General features: G+C 39.1%; 1 protein-coding gene across 4 annotated transcripts in view; it reads left to right on the forward strand.

The window, feature by feature from the left end:
- CCDC102B (coiled-coil domain containing 102B) overlaps window positions 1-21,490 on the forward strand; it is a 268,638-nt gene that overhangs the window by 60,955 nt on the left and 186,193 nt on the right. For all 4 annotated transcript variants that reach the window (XM_070452938.1, XM_070452936.1, XM_070452934.1 and 1 more), the window contains one exon: window positions 19,311-19,427. In XM_070452938.1, the coding sequence (XP_070309039.1) occupies window positions 19,311-19,427 (117 nt within the window). The remainder of the gene's footprint in view (window positions 1-19,310; window positions 19,428-21,490) is intronic.

Consider the following 21,490-nt stretch of genomic DNA (forward strand, 5'->3'; position numbering starts at 1 on the left):
CATACAAGTGCCTTCAAGACCTTTAAAACAAACATAGTTAAGAATAATGTAAGCACTAAATTACGTAAGTCAGAATTAATTGAACTACTAGTGGATAATTTATAGACATCGTCAAGGTAGCCCTCAGAACACTGAGATGACTGACTTAACTCTGAGGCTATTAAAAGTATTATGAAAGAAAATTAGGCTACTCAGAAGCTACTTTACTTGTACTAATAGAAACATAAAATGATAAAGAAAAATGATAGGTTGAAAGCACATGTTTTAGCATCTTGTTAAGTTAACCAATACTATTTAAAAATTTTAAATATATTACAAAGGAGTCAACTGATATTTAATTAATCTACACAAATGAATACTTTGAGAATGATGATTAAAGTAGGTTGAAAAGATAAAAAATAAGGTCTCTAAGGGAGTTACACAGTGGCCATGGCCCCACACAGTGGGGAATAGTCTATCTGTGAACATCTTTATTCTCTATTCCAGCTGACAGGACACTTTCCAGCAATGCATGCCTCATAAATCCAAAAATTCTGGTTTTATCTTTTCCCAGAAGAAACCCCTATACAGGGATAGTTAAGACCATTAGTTAAGACCATTCTGGAGATAAGGAGCCTGCTTTTAGTAAATAGCATGAGCTTTTTTTTTTTTAAATTTTTTTACCAGCAAGGCAGTTTTCATGTTGAAAAGCAGATTGAATCAAGGCATTCTGCTCTCGTCAGCTCTGCTATGTATATACCCACACCAAAGGTATCGATTGTATACACTTGAGTGAAGGAAGCATCTGTAAAACAGGAATGCGTAGTACACCATTTAAAAAACTGTGATATAAAAAAATATGAAAAATTTGTGTCCATTGTTTTCATCTACATTATCATTTTGTAACTCTATAACCATCTCTTTTTCTTCAAATATACACTTTGAAGACAGAGACTGGAGTTAGGAATTCGTGATATTTTGGGGGTAGAAGGTGGCATGTTTTTTGGTGGGGGGAGTTCCACATGTTTCTAATGATTTTGTTTAGCTTTATGGAAGTATAATTGATCTGCAAAAATTTGCACACAATGTATCCATTTTGATGAGTTTAGACAGACATTCATGTTACCATTATTACGACATAGCAATAAACTTGTCCATCTCTTGTGTTCTTGTGTGTGCGTGCTTGCTTTGTTGTAAGAACACTTCACATGAGATCTATCCTTTAAACACGTTGGGTTGACCTAAAGGTGTGCTCAGATTTAAACCTGAACATTTTAAAGGGTGCAATGCCATATTGTTGGGCTTCCCAGGTGACTAAGTGGTAAAGAATCCACCTGCCAAGTGGGAGATGTGAGTTCAATCCCTGGGTCACAAAGATCCCCTGGAGAAGGAAATGGCAACCCACTCCAGCATTCTTGCCTGGAGAATCCCATGGACAGAGGAGCCTGCTGGGCTACAGTCCAAAACAGTTGGGCGTGACTTAGCAACTAAACAACCACCGCAATATTTTATTGTTAACTACAAGTACTATGCTGTACTGCAGACCTCTCAAACTTACTCATCTTGCTCAACAGAAACTTTCTATTCATTTAAACACAATTCCTCATTTTGCCCTCCCCTGCTCCTGGCCCCTGGTAACGATTCTATTCTATATTTCTGTAAATCGGGCTGTTTTAGATATACCTCATATGAGCATCATGCAGCATCTGTCTTTCTGTTGTTGACTTATTTCACTTAGCATAATTTCCTCTAGGTTCATCCATGTTGCAAATGGCAGGATTTCCCTACCTGTAAGGCAGAATGAGATTCCATTGTATGTATATACCTCATTGTCTTTATTCATTCACTGTCGGTGGACTTTTTTTTTTTTTTCCCATTTATTTTTATTAGTTGGAGGCTAATTACTTTACAACATTGCAGTGGTTTTTGTCATACATTGAAATGAATTAGCCATGGATTTACATGTATTCCCCACCCTGGTCCCCCCTCCCACCTCCCTCTCCACCCCATCCCTCTGGGTCTTCCCAGTGCACCAGGCCCGAGCACTTGTCTCATGCATCCAGCCTGGGCTGGTGATCTGTTTCACCCTAGATATACATGTTTCGATGCTGTTCTCTTGAAACATCCCACCCTCGCCTTCTCCCACAGAGTCCACAAGTCTGTTCTATACATCTGAGTCTCTTTTTCTTTTTTGCATATAGGGTTATCGTTACCATCTTTCTAAATTCCATTTATATGTGTTAGTATACTGTAATGGTCTTTATCTTTCTGGCTTACTTCGCTCTGTATAATGGGCTCCAGTTTCATCCATCTCATTAGAACTGATTCAAATGAATTCTTTTTAATGGCTGAGTAATATTCCATGGTGTATATGTACCACAGCTTCCTCATCCATTCATCTGCTGATGGGCATCTAGGTTGCTTCCATGTCCTGGCTATTATAAACAGTGCTGCGATGAACATTGGGGTGCACGTGTCTCTTTCAGATCTGGTTTCCTCGGTGTGTATGCCTAGAAGTAGTATTGCTGGGTCATATGGCAGATCTATTTCCAGCTTTTTAAGGAATCTCCACACTGTTTTCCATAGTGGCTGTACTAATTTGCATTCCCACCAACAGTGTAAGAGGGTTCCCTTTTCTCCACACCCTCTCCAGCATTTATTGCTTGTAGACTTTTGGATAGCAGCCATCCTGACTGGCGTGTAATGGTACCTCATTGTGGTTTTGATTTGCATTTCTCGGATAATGAGTGATGTTGAGCATCTTTTCATGTGTTTTTTTGCCATCCGTATGTCTTCCTTGGAGAAATGTCTGTTTAGTTCTTTGGCCCATTTTTTGATTGGGTCATTTATTTTTCTGGAATTGACTTTTGACTTGTTTCCTTGTCTTGGCTGTTGTGGATAATGCTGCAGTAAACACGAGGATGGCCTTCCCTGGTGGCTCAGCAGCAAAGCATCTGCCTGCAATGCGGGAGCTGCAAGTTCAATCCCGGGGTCAGGAAGATACCCTGGAGGAGAGCAGGGCAACCCATTCCAGTATTCTTAGAGGAACCTGGTGTGCCCCTAGGGCCACAAATAGACACAACTGAAGTGACAGCACGCATGCGTGCACCCAAACGTGTGCATGCAGATATCTCTTTGAGACCCTAATTTCAATTATTTTGGTTATGTACCCAGAAGTGGGATTGCTGGATCACATGGTAGTTATATTTTTAATTTTTGAACTAACCCCTGAACTGTTCTCCACAGTGGAGATTTCCCATATACCTCCTGTCCCTACCCATACAAGCCTTTCCAATTGTCAGTATCACTCAACAGAATGATACACATTTTACCAAGGATGAAAGTACATTGACACATAATCACCCAGAGTCTACCATTTACCCTAGGGTTCAGTCTCAGTGTGAATGTACCTTAGGGTACATTCTGTGGGTTGTGACCTGATATATATCCACCATGATGCTATCAAATGTAGTGTTTTTACCATCTTAAAAATCCTCTGCTCCATGCATTCATCTTTCCTTGCCCCACCCCTTCCAACACCTGGTAACCACTGATATTTTATTGTCTCCATAGATTTGCCTTTTCAGAATGTCATAGAGTTGGAATCACACAGTATGTAACGTTTTTAGATTGACTTCCTTCATTTAATGACATACTTTCCTCCATGTCTTCCTTCTCATGGATTAATAGCCCTTTCTTTTAGTGCTAAATAATATTCCATTGAAAGGATGTACCAAAGCTTATCAATCACCTGCTGAGGGATATCTTGGTTGCTTCCAAGTTTTAGCAATTATGGACAAGGCTGGTGTGGACTTTTATGTCCAGGGTTTTATGTGGTTTTCAATCCCTTTTCCCTGATAGCTCAGCTGGTAAAGAATCCACCTGCAGTGCAGGAGACCCCCGCTTCGATTCCTGGGTTGGGAAGATCCCCTGGAGAAGGGAAAGGCTACCCACTCCAGTGTTCTGGCCTGGAGAATTCCATGGCCTGTATTAATAGATCTGCCTGTGGTGCAGGAGACCCACGTTTGATCCCTGGGTTGGGAAAGCCCCAGGAATAGGAATGACAGCCCACGCCAATATTCCTGCCTGGAGAATCCCAGGGACAGAGGAGCCTATTAGGGTTGCAAGAGTTGGACGTGACTTAGTGACTAAACCACCACCTCCACAGTCCCTTTTCGCTTTTCACAAATTTGTTTTTAATTGGAGAATAATCACAATGTCCTGTTGGTTTCTGCCGTACAACACAGATGAATCAGCCATAGGTATGCATGTATCCCCTCTCTCTGGAATGTCCCTCCCACCCCACTCCCCTCATCTCACCCCTCAAGGTCATTATAGAGTGCGGGGCTGAACTTCCCGTGTTGTACAACGTCCCACTAGCCAAGATCGCTTCAGTCACGTCCGTTTCCCTGCAACCCTGTGGACTGCAGCCCGCCAGGCTCCTCTGTCCATGGGGATTGTCCAGCCAAGAATACTGGAGTGGGTTGCCCTGCCATCCTCCATGGTATCTTCCCTACCAAGGATTGAACCTGAGTCTCTTATGTCTATTGCATTGGCATGCAGGTTCTTTACCACTAGTGCTACCTGGGAAGCTATCTATTTTACACACGATAATGTATATATTTCATTGCTATTCTCTCTGTTGGTACCCCCTCTCCTTCCCCCGCTGTGTCCCCTAATTATTACCCCCTGCTGAAATGGGTTCCTGTCTTAGATTATTTTCTAGGTCACTGATCAGCTTCTAGACAGCAGCATCTGAATGAGGCATCCTCAGGGTTGTGTCCAGGATGGCAGCTCCAAGTATGGCAAGTTATGTGGGAGGACCTGAGTGTGGCTGCTCAGATGAGAAAGAGCTCTAGACTGGTGGAGACTCAGAGCATCACGCCCTCCTCTGCTGGGCTCTGGTGCATCCTAATTAGTACCAGTAGTTTTCAAGAGAGTGGAGAAATCATAAAGACAGAAGGCTCCTTTAGCTGGTATTTTTACAGAGATCATATGGGAGAACTGAAAAGGCACAGATGACACACCAGAACAAAGAGTATTCTTTGAAATGCACTTTGGAATGTGTAATTGTCACTTGAGGCAATTTTCTTTTGTAATATAGTTCTGAGGTTGTGATCAAAGCCAATGGAATATATAATTCTGTATTCACGTTAACATCATCTAGTATACACAAAAGGAGGTGCTGATGAAATCTCACGAGAGTTCTCACATGGATAGTCTGGATATTATAAAAAGAATAGTAAATAATCTTTTTCTTCAGTTGTAGCAAGTTAGCAAAATGCATTAGATTCAACTGAAAATAATTTTTTAAAATATGTATGTCCAAAAAAAATAAAATATGTATTTCAGGTATCTCTTGAAAGATTTTGATTTAATTGGTTAGGAGTGCTGACTATATATCTGTGTTTTTAGAAGCTCATTATCCTGGTGTGCATCTTAAATTGATATCTGCTGCTCTAAAACATAACTTGGAGAGGAGAGTGGGAAGTGTGGAAATCCCCAAAGCCCATTGTGATAATTTACATTAAAGCTCAACTTGGCTTGGCCACCACCACGTGGCCATGTATCTGGTCAAACATTCTGAGTGTGTCCATGAGGGTGTTTTGAGATGAAAGTAGCATTTGAATGAGTAGACTCAGTAAAGCACATTGCCCTTCCTGATGTGGGTGGTCCTCATCTAATAAGCTGAAGGCCTGAATAAACAAAAAGTTTGACCTACATGCAAGTAACAGGGAATTCCTTTTACCTTTGTCTTTGACCTAGAATACCAGTTCTTCTCTAGTTTTGGACTAAAATGGAAACCAGTTTTCATGGAGGATCTCGAGCCTATTGGGCTTAGATTGGAGCTCCACCATGAGCCTTTCTGGTTCTCAGGTCTTTTAACTTGGACTGGAGTTTTTACCTCTGGGACTCCTTGGTCTCCAGCTTGCTGACTGTACATATTGGGGATTGTCAGCCTCCATAATCAAGTGAGCCAATTCCCTATGATGCACATTTTTATGGAAAATAAAAATAAATGAAATTCTATGTATCAGTTCAGTTCATTTGCTCAGTAATGTCTGACTTTTTATGACCTCTGAAGACTGTAACATGTCTGTCTTCCCTGTCCTTCACTATCTCTCAGAGTTTGCTCAAACTCATGTTCATTGAGTCATTGATGCCATCCAACCATCTCACCATCTGTTGCTTATTTCTCCTCCTGCCCTCAATCTTTCCCAGCATCAGGGTCTTTTCCAGTGAGTTGGATCTTTGCATCAGGTGGCCAAAGGATTGGAGCTTCAGCTTCAGCATCAGTCCTTTCAAAGAATGTTCAGGGTTGATTTCCTTTAGGATTGACTTGTTTGATCTTCTTGCTGTCCAAGGGACTCTGAAGAGTCTTCTCCAACACCACAGAAAGTATCAATTCTTCAGTGCTCAGCCTTTTTTATGGTCCAACTCTAAAATCTGTACATGACTACCAGAAAAACCATAGCTTTGACTATATGGACATATATATAGGCTTCCCAGGTAGCTCAGCTGGTAAAGAATCTGCCTGCAATGCGGGAGACCCTGGTTTGATCCCTGGGTTGGGAAGTTCCCTTGGAGAAGGGATAAGCTTCCCACTCCAGTATTCTTGGGCTTCCCTGGTGGCTCAGATGGCAAAGAATCCACCTGCAGTGCAGGAGACCTGGGTTCAGTCCCTGGGTCACAAATATCCCCTGGAGAGGGAAATGGCAACCCACTCCAGTGTTCTTGCCTGGAGAATCCCCATAGACAGAAGAGCCTGGCAGGGGTCCATGGGGTTGCAAAGAGTCGGACATGACTGAGTGACTAAGCGTGTGTGTGTGCACACACATGCGGATATGTTGGTCTGTTTCTCTAAAGAACCTTAATACATCAGCTTTACCAAAAAAGCTGTAACCTGACCATATTTTCTCTCTGCAAGTCCTAGTTTCTTTCTGCTCAATGATTATTTTCTCTTTTCCAGTTGTATTAATATAACTGGCATTGAAAGAGCTACATGTACTCCTAGTTAGTGACATCAATAATAAAAAGAAATAAATACTTTATATAGTTTATGACATCTTACTTCTGGCCTATTTTCCATTGTTCTGGCTTTTTTTTTCACTATATAGATAATTTTCACTGATTCTAGATGATACATTGTTTATATAAAAGCCACAAAGTCTCAAAGAAGAAAACTGATTTTGTCAGCTCTTTCATCATGGGAAAGACTTATACAGATCAGGTTCAAATCTCCAATGATTTTGAAATGCCATATGTTAGGGGAAAGGAAGAACATATTAACAAGTTTCAAGTCACCAAATTAGTGAAAAATCATGTAAAATGGAATGTTTCCAAGAGTAGCATAATTACATTACAAACAGCATCAACACAACAGGAACTTGCAAAAGTTCAAGTGCCATTTTAATATTGACAGAGAGAGTTTAAGTATGAAATCTTTGAATTGATTTTGAATCACATTCACAATGATAAATTATCTACAAAGAAAAGTGGATGAGGAGGGCTCTTGATTCTTCCTAAAATAGGGATGCCAAGGAGACAAATTAAGAGGTGAAAACTTGTATGTGTTTCAGATTGTTTGATTAAGAATGCTTCTAACAGATGCTCTTTGTGACTTAAATGAGAAGCTTTAATTGCTGTAATTCTTTTGATTAAATTAATCTTTCCTTTTTACCTATTTTAATAGGTTTATTTATATATAATTCAGGCTTACCAGGTGGCTCAGTGGTAAAGAATCCAGCTGCCAATGCAGGAGGTGTGGATTCAATACCTGGGTTGGGAAGATCCTCTGGAGAAGGAAATGGCAACCCACTCCAGTATTCTTGTTTGGAGAATCCCATGGACAGAGGAGCCTGGCAGGCTGAAGCCCATTGGGAGTCAGAGACAACTTAACAACTAAGCAACAACAACAGATATAATTCACATACCATGCAATTCATTGTAAAGAGCATAATACAGTGGTTTTTGATATATTCACAGACTTGTGCGTCTGTCACCATAATCATCATCGGTTGAGAAGGAAACCCTAGATCCCTTAGCATGCATGCATGCTTAGAGTTGTCTGACCTTTTGTGATCCCATGGACTGTAGCCCTCCAGGCTCCTCTGTCCATGGGATTCTCCAGGCAAGAATACTGGAGTGGGCTGCCATTTCCTCCTCCAGGGGATCTTCCTAACCCAGGGATAAAACCCATGTCTTCTGTGTTGGCAGCCAGATTCTTTACCATCTATGCCACCAAGGAAGCGGATCTTTCAGCAGTCACTTCTTAGTTCCCTGAAATCCCCTCAGCTTTAGGTCATCACTGATCTAATGTAGTACTGTAGGTTTACCCATGCTGGACATCTCATAGCAATGCAACTTTAAATGGCTTCTTTCAGCTTATGTAGATTTTTAAATTGAGTTTCTATAATCTGCCTTCCTACCAATTATTCCTATGACAACTCAATAAAGAACATAAACATGCTGATTTTTTTCATGGAAACCTCATTTAGAAAAAAAATTAGGAGCCATAATTTTCTGTTTCCCATGCATGCTTAGTCGCTCAGTCATGTCCAACTCTTTGTGATCCCATGGACCATAATCTGCCAGGCTCCTCTGGCCATGGGATTCTCCAGGCAAGAATACTGGAGTGGGTTGCCATTTCCTACTCCATCTGTTTCCCATAAGAAAATATATTAACATTTAGCTATTTTTTGCATGTCTGAAGCAAGAGGTTAACAGTTTAAAATGATACGATTTTTCTAAATGAAAGCTTTGATTTTGACAGACGTTCGGGTGCATATACTTAGTTGCTCAGTTGTGTCCAACTCTTTGGGACCCCATGGACTGTAGCCCACCAGGTTCCTCTGTCCGTGGGGATTCTCCAGGCAAGAATACTGGAGTGGGTTGCCGTGCCCTCCTCCAGTGGATCTTCCAGACCCAGGGATTCAACCCACATCTCCCACATTGCAGGTGGATTATTTACCAGCTGAGCCACAAGGGAAGCCGACAAATACGGAGTGGGTAGCCTATCCCTTCTCCAGGGAATCTTCCCCACCCAGGAATTGAACTGGGGTCTCCTGAATTGCAGGCGAATTCTTTACCAACTGAGCTACCAGGGTCAGATACATAGGTCATCAAGAGACCAAGACTAAACAGGAAAACAAAGAAAAGATTTCAATTTCTAAAACTTTGCAGAAAAAAAGATATTCTTTCATTATTACCAAAGTTGATACTGATTTCTTATTTGGTGAAGTTAAATCACAACTTTAGCCCTAATAAAATATATTCAAACATGAGTATTTGATTTTTCCTAGTCTTACACTATGGTAATTATGTGCAGCTTCAGGCAATATTTAATTAAGAATTAAATGATGCTAATCCTTAAAAATCCTGTTTTCTAAAATTAAAAATCTAAACATGCTTTTGCCTCCCTAAAAACTTTAATGTTCTGTAGTTTCACGTTCTATATGCAAAAACAGAACCCAGTTCTATACACAAAAGAACCCAAGTGAACCCCATACACTAATAATTATTGTCTCATGGCCACACTTTTTTTACCTCTATGATCTTCATCCCCATTCCCAACTGTATTATTCCATCTGGAAGCATTTTCACTTATATCTCAAAACATAAGGCCTCTTTTTTTGTTAAACATAGCAATATCATTTTCAAACCTAAGAAATTAACGTTACTTTGCTAATATCAAATACTCAGTGTTCAACTGTCCAGTTTTTAAATAAACATCAATTTTATTTTCACAGATGACTCATTTGAATAAAAACTCAAATGAAGCTCAGACATTTTAATTGGATGTATCTTTGTAAGTGTGTTTTAATACATAGGTTTTTCTTTATATTTCTTTATCCTTTTTTCTGTCTTATAATTTACTTAAAAAGCCAAGTCATTTATCTTATAAAGTTTTATTTTGGATTCTAGAGATTGCATCCTGTGGTGCTATATAATATGTTTCTCCGCCCTCTATATTTCTCATAAAAGGTTGGTTGGAACAATAAGTTTAATGGAAGTAATTGTCTCAGAATGTTCTCTTAGGCAGTGTGTTCTTCCCTAAGAAGCGCGTGGTTTTCGGATGTCCCCGTAGCGCTAACAAATTGATGTGTGATCAACTTTCTCAGGGTTCATATTTAAAAAAGGATAAATAAAACTGATGATAATTCTTATTTCATTTCTATCAATAAGTAATTTCATCCATGGATACACAAACTAATTGGAAAAATGTGTCTATCTCATTAAAAGATGCATTGCCAGTAAGTGATTAATTTATATTTAACAATTATGTATCACAATATGTGCTATCGGATCTTATCTTTACGAAACCATGTACCTTAAATAATCTTTAAGATAATTCAATGCAAAATACACTTTTTAACATTTGGAACCTTACAATCGTAATATATGCATACATATTTTATGTACATATTTCTATTGCATCTTATAGAGTAAAAACCTTTTCAAGTATAAACATGCTACAATATGATGACATGAAAGAGATGGAATAGAAATAAAAATTTAAGAAATAAAATTAACAGTATAATTTTTTTAACAGATGAGAGTGAATATCACATTTCTGTGGTTTTTAGATGTCATTGTGTGAAGCATGATATAACCATTTTACTTAAAATGTCAACAGTTAAAATTCACCAGAAATTTTATTTTTTGAATCTAAATAAATATAGTATTTTATGACACACTTTAAAAAGGTAACGGATACTTTAGCATGAGAGCAAAAGAGTTTAAAGACTAAAATCAGTGGGTTTTTTTTACTTGAAAGATACAATAAAATTTGTGTTAATGGTAGTTACACATTCTTTAGTCTGTTTACTGCCATTCTTTCAGGCTGAGGGAGGGAATTAGGTAAAGTTTACTTAAAAGAATATTTGACTAAGTTTTTAATTTATAAGTGATGAAATTTTGGAGGCTTCTCTGTATGCTTATGGTTAATTCAAGTTATTTGAATGAGCTGAACCTTCATCTCACATGCTAGTAAAGTAATGCTTAAAATTCTCCAAGCCAGGCTTCAGCAATACATGAACCGAGAACTTCCAGATGTTCAAGCTGGTTTTAGAAAAGGCAGAGGAACCAGAGATAAAATTGCTGACATCTGCTGGATCATCAAAAAAGCGAGAGTTCCAGAAAAACATCTATTTCTGCTTTATTGACTATGCCAAAGCTTTTGACTGTGTGGATCACAATAAACTGTGGAAAATTCTGAGAGATGGGCATACCAGACCACCTGACCTGCCTCTTGAGAAACCTGTATGCAGGTCAGGAAGCAACAGTTAGAACTGGACATGGAACAACAGACTGGTTCCAAAGAGGAAAAGGAGTACATCAAGGCTGTATATCGTCACCCTGCTTATTTAACTTATGTACAGAGTACATCATGAGAAACTCTGGGCTGGAGGAAGCACAAACTGGAATCAAGATTGCCAGGAGAAATATCAATAACCTCAGATATACAGATGATACCACCCTTATGGCAGAAAGTGAAGAAGAACTAAAGAGCCTCTTGATGAAAGTGAAAGAGGAGAGTGAAAAAGTTGGCTTAAAGCTCAACATTCAGAAAACTAAGGTCATGGCATCTGGTCCCATCACTTCATGTCAAATAGATGGGGAAACAGTGGAAACAGTGCCAGACTTTGTTTTTTGGGGCTCCAAAATCACTGCAGATGGTGACTGCAGCCATGAAATTAAAAGACGCTTACTCCTTGGAAGGAAAGTGATGACCAACCTAGACAGCATATTAGAAAGCAGAGACATTACTTTGCCAACAAAGGTCCGTCTGGTCAAGGCTATGGTTTTTCCAGTGGTCATGTGTGGATGTGAGAGTTGGACTATAAAGAAAGCTGAGTGCCGAATAATTGATGCTTTTGAACTGTGGTGTTGGAGAAGACTCTTGAGAGTCCCTTGGACTGCAAGGAGATCCAACCAGTCCATCCTAAAGGAGATCAGTCCTGGGTGTTCATTGGAAGGACTGATGTTGGAGCTGAAACTCCAATACCTTGGCCACCTGATGCGAAGAGCTGACTCACTGTAAAAGACCCTGATGCTGGGAAAGATTGAGAGCAAGAGGAGAAGGGGACGACAGAGGATAAGATGGTTGGATGGCACCACCGACTCAATGGACATGGGTTTGGGTGAACTCTGGGAGTTGGTGATGGACAGGGAGGCCTGGCGTGCTGCGATTCATGGGGTTGCAAAGAGTTGGACACGACTGAGCGACTGAACTGAACTGAACTGAACCTTGTTGCTAGCTGTCCCTGGGTCCATGGCATTTGAAGAGCCTTCTTCTAGTTTTTTTTTTCAGTCTTCATTCAATTTGTCACAATATTCTTTCTGTTTTTGTTTTTGTTTGTTTGTTTGTTTGTTTTTTGCTTCGAGCATGTAGGATCTTAGCTGCCTGTCCAGAGACGCAACCCGCACCCTCTACATCGGAAGGTGAGGTCATCAGCCCTGGAGCACCAGGGAGGCGCCTGCTTGGCCTTCTATTGGGGGCAGCCTCCATCCTGCATTCTTCACTGTTCATGAGAATCTGATGTCCTCACCTGCCTGACTGTTAAACACTTGGTCATATATTCTGAACTGGTTGATAATCAATACTTATCCCCAGAGCCAAATTATAAATGTATGTATCAACATGAAGGCAATGGGAAGAGCCACTTCCCAACTGTGTTGACCAAGGTCAATCTGATTATAATAAAAAATGACTCAAAGTTTGTTGTAAAGAAGAAATTGGGAGACATGGGTGATGAAAAAATGATAGTCCAGAAAGAAATAATCAGATACCCTAAGCTTGGGGAGGGATGTGCAGATACGTGGAAAATTGAGAAATATACAAGTGAAAGAAATCATGATGTTTGGTGATTAACTGAATGTTGAATGCATTTTCCTTCTATATTATCTGATTAAATAAGAAAATATTTTAGTTTATGTTACACAATATTTTTATTTTCTAGACATTGTCCCCAGAAAGATTTTCCACTCTATGCTAATCTAAATGTATTAGAGTAAATATTTACATGTAATGTTGCTAATTTTCCAGAAGCAAATTATGGCAGATATTTCTGAAGTCAGAGATATGATAAGTTGCCTGATTTAACCTTTCACAAATACTGCAGTATGAAAAGAGGAACTTTAAAGAGGAATTTTGGAATTATATTATGATGCAATTTCAAAAAAAAAAAAACTGTTGCAGCAAGAGACTACACTTAAATGAATTTTACATAAAAGGACATAAACTTGGAAGATGTTTTCTGATGCTGACTCATTCACTTCATCAGACACCTCCTATTTCTGTCATATCCAATTTAACTAATGTGATATATCATTTGTGGATGACGTTCGTAATTCTGCTGAATTAATAACCTTTAGCATCTGCCTGTCCATGACTTTTAACTTTTCAGTTGCTAAATAGAAATTTTTAGTTACAGCTCCATTAATTTAAAGGTTTCCCAGGTGGTGCCAGTGTTAAAGAATCCACCTGCCAATGGAGGAGACACAAGAGACATGGGTTCAATCCCTGTGTCTGGAAAGTTCTCTGGAGTACGAGATGGCAACCCACTCCAGTATTCTGGCCTGGAAAATTCCATGAACGAGCCTGGTGGGCTACAATCCATGGAGCTGCAGAGAGTCGGACAAGACTGAACGACTAACCACACACCATTAATTTAAACCTTAAGTTGAAGAGCTAAGTGGCAAAATTAAGGTGGTTTTGAGTTCATAGTATTTTTAAATGATCAAAATAACTCATTTTTTTCTTTACCTTTGTAACAAAGATACTTACAATGTAGCAAGTGTGGTGGGGGAACTTAAATACCGTGACTCTAGAATCTTTTAGAGTAGGAAGGAAACTAGAGTTCCATTTTGTTTTCCACTCTTTTCTTTTTCATTATTTAAAACAAGGCTGGGAAGAATTCAGTGATTTGCCCCCAGCAAGAACCTGTTAAAGAAAATAACTCATTGTTTTAATAGGAGGGAGTAGAGTTGTTTCATTAATATGCTAATAATTTTTTCTGTTATATTGTTTTAATTGCTTTAGCTCTATAATTTATTTTTTGTTTTTATTTTCTTTTTTGTTCTTGCTTGTCTGAAGTCTGTAGGAAACGAGGTCAGAGTAGCTGGTTTAGAATCAAGGGTTGAAATAGGAGACCAGAACTGAGGGTTATAGAACCAAGAGGCTAATAAAGATTTTGATTTATACTCTGAATGGATTGGGAAGCCTGAGGAAAGATTTGAATACAGGAATTACATAATTTGACTCACTTTATAAAAAGCTTTATTTGACTGCTGTTTTGAGAAAGGAAATGCAGATCCACAAAGAGAAGCAGAGAGTGTGGCAGCTTATTAAAATAACCAAGGTCATGGTGGTTGACCAGGGCAGTAGTGGTGAAGTTAGAAAGTGAATGGATTTATTAAATTATGTGAAGGCTAAGTTCCGTTGATTTGTTTTTAGTCTGAATATGGCACATCAAAGAAAAAATATTAAGCATAAGTCAAATATTTTGGGCTTGATCAAAGGGAAGGATGAAAGTGATATTTGCTGAGATGGCAAAGACTAGCAGAGGAACAGGACTTCCCTGGTAGCTCAGCTGGTAAAGAATCCACCTGCAATGCAGGAGACTCCGGTTCAATTCCTGGGATGGGAAGATCCCCTGGAGAAGGGATAGGCTACCCACTCCAGTATTCTTGCCCTTCCCTGGAGGCTCAGATGGTAAAGAATCCACTTGCAAAGCAGGATACCCGGGTTTGATCTCTGGGTTGGGAAGATCCCCTGGAGGAGGGCGTGGCAACCCACTCCAGTATTCTTGCCTGGAGAATCCCCATGGAACAGAGGAGCCTGGTGGGCTACAGTCCATGAGGTCGCAAAGAGTCAGACATGACTGAGTGACTAAGCACAGCACAGCAGAGGAACATTTGAAGAAGTCTTTTCAGTGTTAAAGCTTTGGAATCCTATGGAAGTGACAAGTAGAAAGTTGGGTGTGTGGATCAGGAGTTCAGGGGAACACCTTCAGGATGGAACTAGACATTTGGAGGTTGTTAGAGTTGTGACTGACGTGCAATACCATGAGTGTGCATGAGCTGTCCAAAGGACTGAGTGCATCAAGGGAATGGGTACCCTCCAATATTTAACTCTGTCTTCTAACTTTTCTAGTAAATTTTATCTGAAGGAAGGATGACTAAACATATTCTAAAAATATTGCTTTATTGGTCTTTAAAATTTGAAATTGCTTTGTCCTTAATTTAGGAATATAATATGTATTTATAAATATGTAAACCTAGACAGCATATTAAATATGTAAACCTAGACAGCATATTAAAAAGCAGAGACATTACTTTGTCAACAAAAGTCTGTATAGTCAAAGCTATGGTTTTTATGGTAGTCATGTATGGGTGTAAGAATTGGTCCATAAAGAAGGCTGGGCACTGAAAAATTGATGCTTTCTAGTGGTGGTGCTGGAGAAGTCTCTTGAGAGTCCTTTGAACTGCAAAGAGATCAAACCAGTCAGTCCTAAAGGAAATCAACCCTGGAAGGACTGATGCTGGAAGGACTGATGCTGAAGCTTAAGCTCCAATGCTTTGACCACCTGATGCGAAGAGCTGACTTGTTGGAAAGGCATTCTTTCCTGATGCTGGGAAAGACTGAGGACAAGAAAAAAAGAGGGTGGCAGGGGATGAGATGGTTAGATAGCATGACTGACTCAATGGACATGAATCTGAGCAAACTCCAGGAGATATTGAAGGACAGAGGAACCTGGCGTGCTTCAGTCCATGGGGTTGCAAAGAGTTGGACACGACTTAGGAACTGAACAACAAAAACAATTATGTATCCATTTTTTCCTCAAGATCTTGATTAAATTTTTAATAAAACATTCTCTTTCATATCTTAAATTGTATCATTTTTCCTGTTTTGTTTTTTCCATGAGACATTTTATTCCTTAGTCCTGGTCACATTTTTTTCATACTCTTGAGGTTCTACCTATGTCCAGAGATCCTCGATTTTCCACTCACAATGATGAATGAAAATGGAATTATTTTAGGTAATTGATGTGGATTCCCTTTACTGCTGTGTATGAAAATGCATTTTCCTACCTCTTCTCTCCTTTGAGGGGTTTATTGAAAGTTATGTTGACAACGGAAGGGCTCATTATTGATCTATTTCCCTGGGAAGTAATGACCAAGATTTCAGAAGTGAAGTGAGTGGCACTCAGTTACCAGCATGAGTTAAATTTTACTCTGGTGAACACAGTCCCAAACCTGTTGCTTGCAATTTGTTATTCTTTTTTTTTTCCATTTATTTTTATTAGTTGGAGGCTAATTACTTTACAATATTGCAGTGGTTTTTGTCATACATTGAAATGAATTAGCCATGGATTTACATGTATTCCCCATCCCGGTCCCCCCTCCCACCTCCCTCTCCACCCGATCCCTCTGGGTCTTCCCAGTGCACCAGCCCTGAGCACTTGTCTCATGCATCCAACCTGGACTGGTGATCTGTTTCACCCTAGATAATATACATGTTTCGATGCTGTTCTCTTGAAACATCCAACCCTCACCTTCTCCCACAGAGTCCAAAAGTCTGTTCTATACCTATTATTAGAAAAGTTACTCTTATTTTGGCCAGAGATTAATGCCATGCTGTCTATTTAACTGACATGAAAGTGGAGTGAAACATGTGGAGACAGCCTTTTAGTAGACTTTGTTGCATGATGTCGTGTTTCAGTCATGCCTTGCATGCTGTATTTTCCACATTACCAGCTCTGAACGTGGAGCCTCTATGTAGTTGGCAAATCAGCTCCTCTTTTCACTGTGGTCCATTTCTAGTATGTTGGGGTGATGGTGTCTTCTGATAAGCTCCTTCTGCTATCTATTTCTATAAGCTTATTGCCTTTCAGAAAATTATTAAGACACTTAGTTTTATAATTATAGATGGAGCATTGGTTTATGATTAATAACACAGGTAATGAATTTGGCAGGAATATTCTTAAATTTTCTTCCTCCAGTTATTAGCTTTGTGAATTTGGGAATGTAAGCCTAGTAAAAATATGGTTTATTTTTCTTTAAGGAGTAATAATCAGACCTAACACAGAGGATTACTACCAGCATTAAGTAAGGAACTATATATCAAGCCTGGTTTCTTGAGATCAGTATATGCTTAATATTACTATTTGAAGTAGGAAATGGCAACCCACTCCAGTGTCCGTGCCTAGAGAATTCCATGGAGGAGCCTGGTGAGCTGCAGTCTATGGGGTCGCAAAGAGTTGGACATGACTGAGCGACTAAGCATGTACTATTAGTATTAACAATAACATGAGTAACATTATTTTAAAATTTTACGTGATATAATGATAGCTTTTATGTTCTGATTTATTGTCTGATTGTATGCCAATTATGTAATTTTAATTCTGGAAACGTTTACCTACATAGTATGGGGAAAACATGTTAATAAAACAGAAAGTACATGTGCATATACCCACATATTAGATGTATATCAAATGCTATGATTCTGCTGAAAACTTCTAATTATAAGAACAGCTACAGGGAAAAATCATTGTTTGCATTTCTAGGATTTTCCGCATTCTTATGTTTCTTTCTATAGACTATTTTTTCCCCAGTAGTTGTAGGTTCACAGCAAGATGGAATGGAAGGTGGTGTTGCCTGATAGCTCAGTTGGTAAAGAATCTGCCTGCAGTGGGGAGGCCTGGTTTCGATCCCTGGGTTGGGAAGATCCCCTGGAGGGGGAAAGGCTGCCCACTCCAGTGTTCTGGTCTGGAGAATCCCATGGACTGTGTTGACCAAGGTCCATAGTGTTGCAAAGAGTCGGTCACGACTGAGTGACTTTCACTTACACTTGAGTGAGTGAGTGAGTGAGTGAGTGAAGTCGCTCAGTCGTGTCCGACTCTTTGTGACCCCACGGACTGTAGCCTACCAGGCTCCTCCCTCCATGGGATACTCCAGGCAAGAATATTGGAGTGGGTTGCCATTTCCTTCTCCAGGGGATCTTCCCTACTCAGGGATCAAACCCAGGTCTCCTGCATCGCAGGCAGACACTTTAACCTCTGAGCCACCAGGGAAGCCCTCACTTACACTTAACTTACATATAACTCCCGCCCCACATTCATATGTGGTTTCCCCCATTATCAAAATCCTTTACCCCATTTATTCATTTATTGACATCCAGTCACCCAAATTACTTTAAGGTTCACTCAGTGTTATACATTCTATTGGTTTAGACAAATATATAGTAACATGTTATATATGTATAACTACATGGGCTTCTCTCTTGGATCAGATGTTAAAGAATCTGCCTGCAGTGCAGGAGACCCAGGTTCAATCTCTGGGTCAGGAAGATCCCCTGGAGAAGGGAATGGCAACCCACTCCAGTATTCTTGCCTGGAGAATCCCATGGACAGAGGAGTCTAGTGGGCTACAGTCCATGGGGTTTCAAAGAGTTGAACACAACTGAGCGACCTTCACTATTGTAACAACATGTATCCATCATTACAGTATCATACAGAATAATTTCTCTGCCCTAAAAATCCTCTATGCTCCACCGATTCATCCCTTCCTCCTCCAGTCCCTGGAAACCACTGGTCTTTTTACTGTCTCCATAGTTTTGCCTTTTCTAGAATGTCATAAAGTTGGAATCATACAGTATGTAGCCTTTTCAGATAGACTTCTTTTACTTAGTAATATGCATTAAATTTCCTCCATGTCTCTTCATTTGTCTGACTGCTCATTTCTTTTTAGTGTTGAACAATATTCCATTGTCTGCATGTGCCAGAGTTTGTTTTTATTATTTTCCTGCCATAGTTTTCTATGGCAATTAATTGGCGTCTTCTATAGATGGTCTACATATGTCTTAACAAACTTGAGTGTCATATAGATGTATTGTTTCTAGTGCCCAAATTTATCTCTGCTACGATCTATACACTATTTATATTTCATAGCAAATATACATAAGTAGGATTACAGAGAGTACTATGGTACTAACATTCAAGACTGAAAGATCAGAATTAATTGGATTAGTTTAGAATCCGGTTGGTCAATTATTAAGAATCTGTGGAGGTAACGAAGATTTGCCTAATTTTCAATTGGTGGATTTAGATTAATGAAGATTTGCTGATTTGCTTTTCCAATAATACAGGATTTTTCAGCTGTAAGTGTAAAAAAATACACGGTTCAACTACAAAAACTACAATAGCAACAACAAACCCTATTAGACTCCACATAGCAATAAAAGAAACTGAAAGCAAAATGAAAAACTAATATGAATTATCCTGGAACCAGCCTTTGTAATTTGTGATTATGACTTTTTCTTTTTGCAGTTTGACATTCTTCATGGTCAACATAAAAATGAAATGGAAGAAGTATCAGGACTTAGAAGGGAAGAATCAAAATCTCCAAACAGCAATGACAGAGTGGTCTATGAGTTAAGAGCAGAGGTAAGATTTTGGATAAAGGGTAGTGTACTAAAACATATCTGAAGGTTATTAAATGATATGCTATCCTAAGAAGTAAAACTGGGGAGTCTTTGGTTATTTTATGAAAAAGAATGCTGCTGGAAATAAAAAATAATATATCAGTTTGCATATGATTTACTTGTTTATTTGGCCACAATGCAAGGCATGTGGGATCTTAAGTCCACTGTCCAGGGATCAAACCCATGCCCTCTGCAGTGGAATCACAGTCTTAACCACTGGACCGCCAGAGAAGTCCAGTGATTTAAAATGTGATTTAAAATGCTGTGGAATTATATTGGCCCAACACTATGTCTGGATTATCTGAATGTTACAAAGACATTATTTGACTGAAAAAACCACACTATAGGCTGCTACATTTTACTGTAAATAAACACTTATTACAATTTTTATTATCTGCCTGGGTTCTGATATGTTAAGGTATTGTCTGGAACAATGACATACAAGATTTGTTGCATGTAGTTCCTGGTTGAATTTCACATGGCCTTTGGCAACTAGCTGTAGGCAGAACAATGTCATTTTGATTATAGTTAATCCATTTCTTAGCTATACCAAGTAAAATAGTGGAAATCTCTATATTCCACTCCCACACCAACAACAACAAATTAATTTTCAGGTGATACACTCTGTTTTATTTGCCTTGTTGATAAAGAAGGAATTATCCTTAGAGATAGGAGGGGAGAATAAATTGTTTGTACTTTATAGAACATAGTGTTAGTGCATTAAAAGTGGGAAATCATAAATTATTTATTTTGTAACAGGTAATTCTGGAAGATGTCTTAGATACAAATGTGTAGGAACAATTCAGGAAATGGAATTAAGCAAGTGAAAAATAGACTGAGAGGAAAGTAATTTGTATTAGAAGATTTCTCCCTTATAAAATTCTGTCAAGACTGAATTCACTCCATGGTATATTTTATATCAGAAGAACATAGCACAGTGGAAAATGCATAGATTTTGGAGCAAAAGTGGCTCCATCACTTACTGATTACTTTATCCTGGTCCACTGCTTAAGCCTCTGAGTTTCAGTTTACAGGTTGTAATAAAGGAAGTAAGAGGGAAGGAATACTGGTTACCACACAGGATTTTTCAAAAGATCACACACTGCAGGGGAAAAATTGTCAGACGCAGAGCGCTTTACTGTTGGGAATTAGCCGAGGTAATTAGCTCCGCCTGAGATTAGTTTTTCGCTTGTCACCTCTTTTGAGTCATATAAAGGGTGTTGGGTGAGGCAGGGCATATGGAGACACCCTGATGAGAAAGACTGAACTGTTGAAAACATCTCTTCCTAACAATTATGTCAAAGGGAAAAAAAAAATGATGGCTCTTTTAACTTTTGTTTTCTAAGAAGAAGCAAACCATCAGGGTAGACACCACTTCTCCTTAGCCCTGAGATCTGAGAAGCATCTTTGATGAGTTACTGAACATCAGGTAGAATACAGGCTTATTTAGGTGTTACAGACAAATGCACGGAAGTCACATATGGGTATTACTACTCCCTCAAAGCTGGCAATTTTGTCTTAGATCCTCATTTTCAGGATGTTTTGGGAACCATCGCAATACAGGGTCTCTGATGCGCAACTTTTTTAGTTTGGTGTAATATAAAGTTCTGAGACTCATTTGAGGAAACCATTTCACCTCTATAGAGCTCAATTATGTATCTTAAATTCACATACAGTTTGCCCACCTAAAGATGCTTTCCCACAAGACATTCAAGCACTATGAGACATAATTTTGCTATTTTGAAATTCTTAGTGAAGCTCTTAATGCTGAAAGCTAATGTAGACATGAATTGGCTGTGTCTTTGGCTGTGAGATGCTTGAATGCTATATTCAGTTGAATTAAACCAAAGAAAGAAGACTTTGTTCAAAAGAAAACAAATATTGGGACAAATTCTTAGAGAAACAGTGAGCCCCTGTGTGTGTGGTGTGGAGGTGGGTGTATGTGTTCATTTGAATTTTAAACCAGGATAGAAGCTATGATCTTTTTTTTTTTGAAAAGAAGACATAACCATTGCAGTGTTTCAC

Source organism: Odocoileus virginianus, chromosome 22 (assembly GCF_023699985.2).
Source record: "Odocoileus virginianus isolate 20LAN1187 ecotype Illinois chromosome 22, Ovbor_1.2, whole genome shotgun sequence".
Taxonomy (NCBI): Eukaryota; Metazoa; Chordata; class Mammalia; order Artiodactyla; family Cervidae; genus Odocoileus; species Odocoileus virginianus.